General features: G+C 44.9%; 1 protein-coding gene across 1 annotated transcript in view; it reads right to left on the reverse strand.

Moving 5' to 3' along the window:
- Positions 1 to 270: 270 nt before the first annotated feature.
- The window catches only part of LOC106013051 (acetylcholinesterase-1), a gene marked incomplete at its 3' end in the record, with an annotated part of 7,865 nt that continues 6,377 nt past the window's right edge, over positions 271 to 1,758 (reverse strand). The window contains 1 exon segment of the mRNA XM_013087755.1: positions 271 to 504. Within this exon segment, the coding sequence (XP_012943209.1) occupies positions 271 to 490 (220 nt within the window).

A 1,758-nucleotide genomic window follows, 5' to 3' on the forward strand; every position in this document is an offset into this window, starting at 1 on the left:
TGTAAGTAAGGGTGGGTGTGAGGTGTAAGTAAGGGTGGATGTGAGGTGTAAGTAAGGGTGGGTGTGAGGTGTAAGTAAGGGTGGATGTGAGGTGTAAGTAAGGGTGGGTGTGAGGTGTAAGTAAGGGTGGATGTGAGGTTTAAGTAGCTGAGGTAGCTAATTTGTACACACACAGACAGAGGGACAGACGTACATACATATACACCCAGACAGACAGACTGACGCACACATAGACTGTCAGACTGACGCACACACAGTTTCCGCTCTCACCAAGAGGCGGTTTGGCCACAGGTTTCCGGAACCTCAAGTCTCCCACTGGCGGCTCGGCGTAGGGCACGCCCCTAAAGGCGTGGAAGCTCCGCCCATCTTCAGTGGTCAGTTCTTGGCCCAGGTACGTGCCGGACGGTGACGTCACACGCACTGGAGAGTCTGCTGCCAGGGTCAGTGTCACGTGACACAAGCACAAGGTCAAGGCCACGAGTCTCAGCATCGTGGGAAGATGGTCTGTGAAGAAATGTTGAAATGTTGAGGGAGTTGTTGTAGAAGGACGTTGAGTGAGGACGTATGTGTGTGTGCGTGTGTGTGTGTGTGTGTGTGTGTGTGTGTGTGTGTGTGTGTGTGTGTGTGTTGTGTGTGTATGTGTGTTTGTTTGTGTGTGTATGTATGTGAGAGAGTGACAGACAGACAGATAGACAGACAGACAGATAAATAGATAGACATGCCAAGTGTGTGTTAATGTAGTATGGACGTTTCTGTCTGTGAGTGAATGATGAACACAACCAAACAGTTTTCAGAAAGAACAGAGATCTTGTTTAGACAGGTTGCAACCCTAAGCATTATATTGAAATAGGCACACGCACACACATATACACACACACGCACACACACACACACATACGCACACTTAACATACTTGTGCATTTACGTATGAAATTTGCCGAGTTCAGTACCTCCAACAACGTTAAGAAACACTGACCTTAATGACGTGAATATTTACAATAAGAGCTCCTATCTTATGATTCAATCACTACTTTATATAACACAAACACACCCTCCATTCCCCCAGGCCCTCGAAAAAAGACAAGGGAATGTATTTATTTTTAAAATGAAGAACAAATTAATCATCCTCAACTTACCTTTCTGCCAGCCACGAAATAAAAAAAGAAAATAGTATGTAGCCTATAGAATGATTTAATCTTCCGTATTGAAAAGCAGTGCACCGGTTTGTATTTGTAGGTAGGAGGGATGTGCGTTTTGCAGTAGGATTTCTCCTTAGCACTGCTCGTTCTCTGTCGGTGCTGCGCGGTCAATGACATAAGAATTATGACGTATGCTTCCGCTTTGAACGCAATCCGAGTTCTAGATCCGGTTAACCGGACCATTCATCCACCATAACCTACCTCAACCCCATAAAAACAAAACACAACAAAACAAAACTCGTTACCGTTTCACGGGTCGGTACTCTAGTTTACCAATTCACTTTGTGTCAATTGGGTGTTAGAGAGTGTCCCTCTTTAATATAAAATACCAGCATAATTAATACGGCAGTAAATATAGAAACCGAATAACAAAGATTTGGTTCTTTAAAGAAATGGGTATATGCCCAGCTGTGGTCTTCTCTGTCACCACACCACGCCTCACTGCATACTGCAGACAGGTGGGGTTAACGGAATGTATGTATGTGTGTGTGTGTGTGTGTGTGTGTGTGTGTGTGTGTGTGTGTGTGTGTGTGTGTGTGTGTGTGTGTGTGTGTGTGTG

Source organism: Aplysia californica, unplaced genomic scaffold, assembly GCF_000002075.1.
Source record: "Aplysia californica isolate F4 #8 unplaced genomic scaffold, AplCal3.0 scaffold00634, whole genome shotgun sequence".
Classification (NCBI taxonomy): domain Eukaryota; kingdom Metazoa; phylum Mollusca; class Gastropoda; order Aplysiida; family Aplysiidae; genus Aplysia; species Aplysia californica.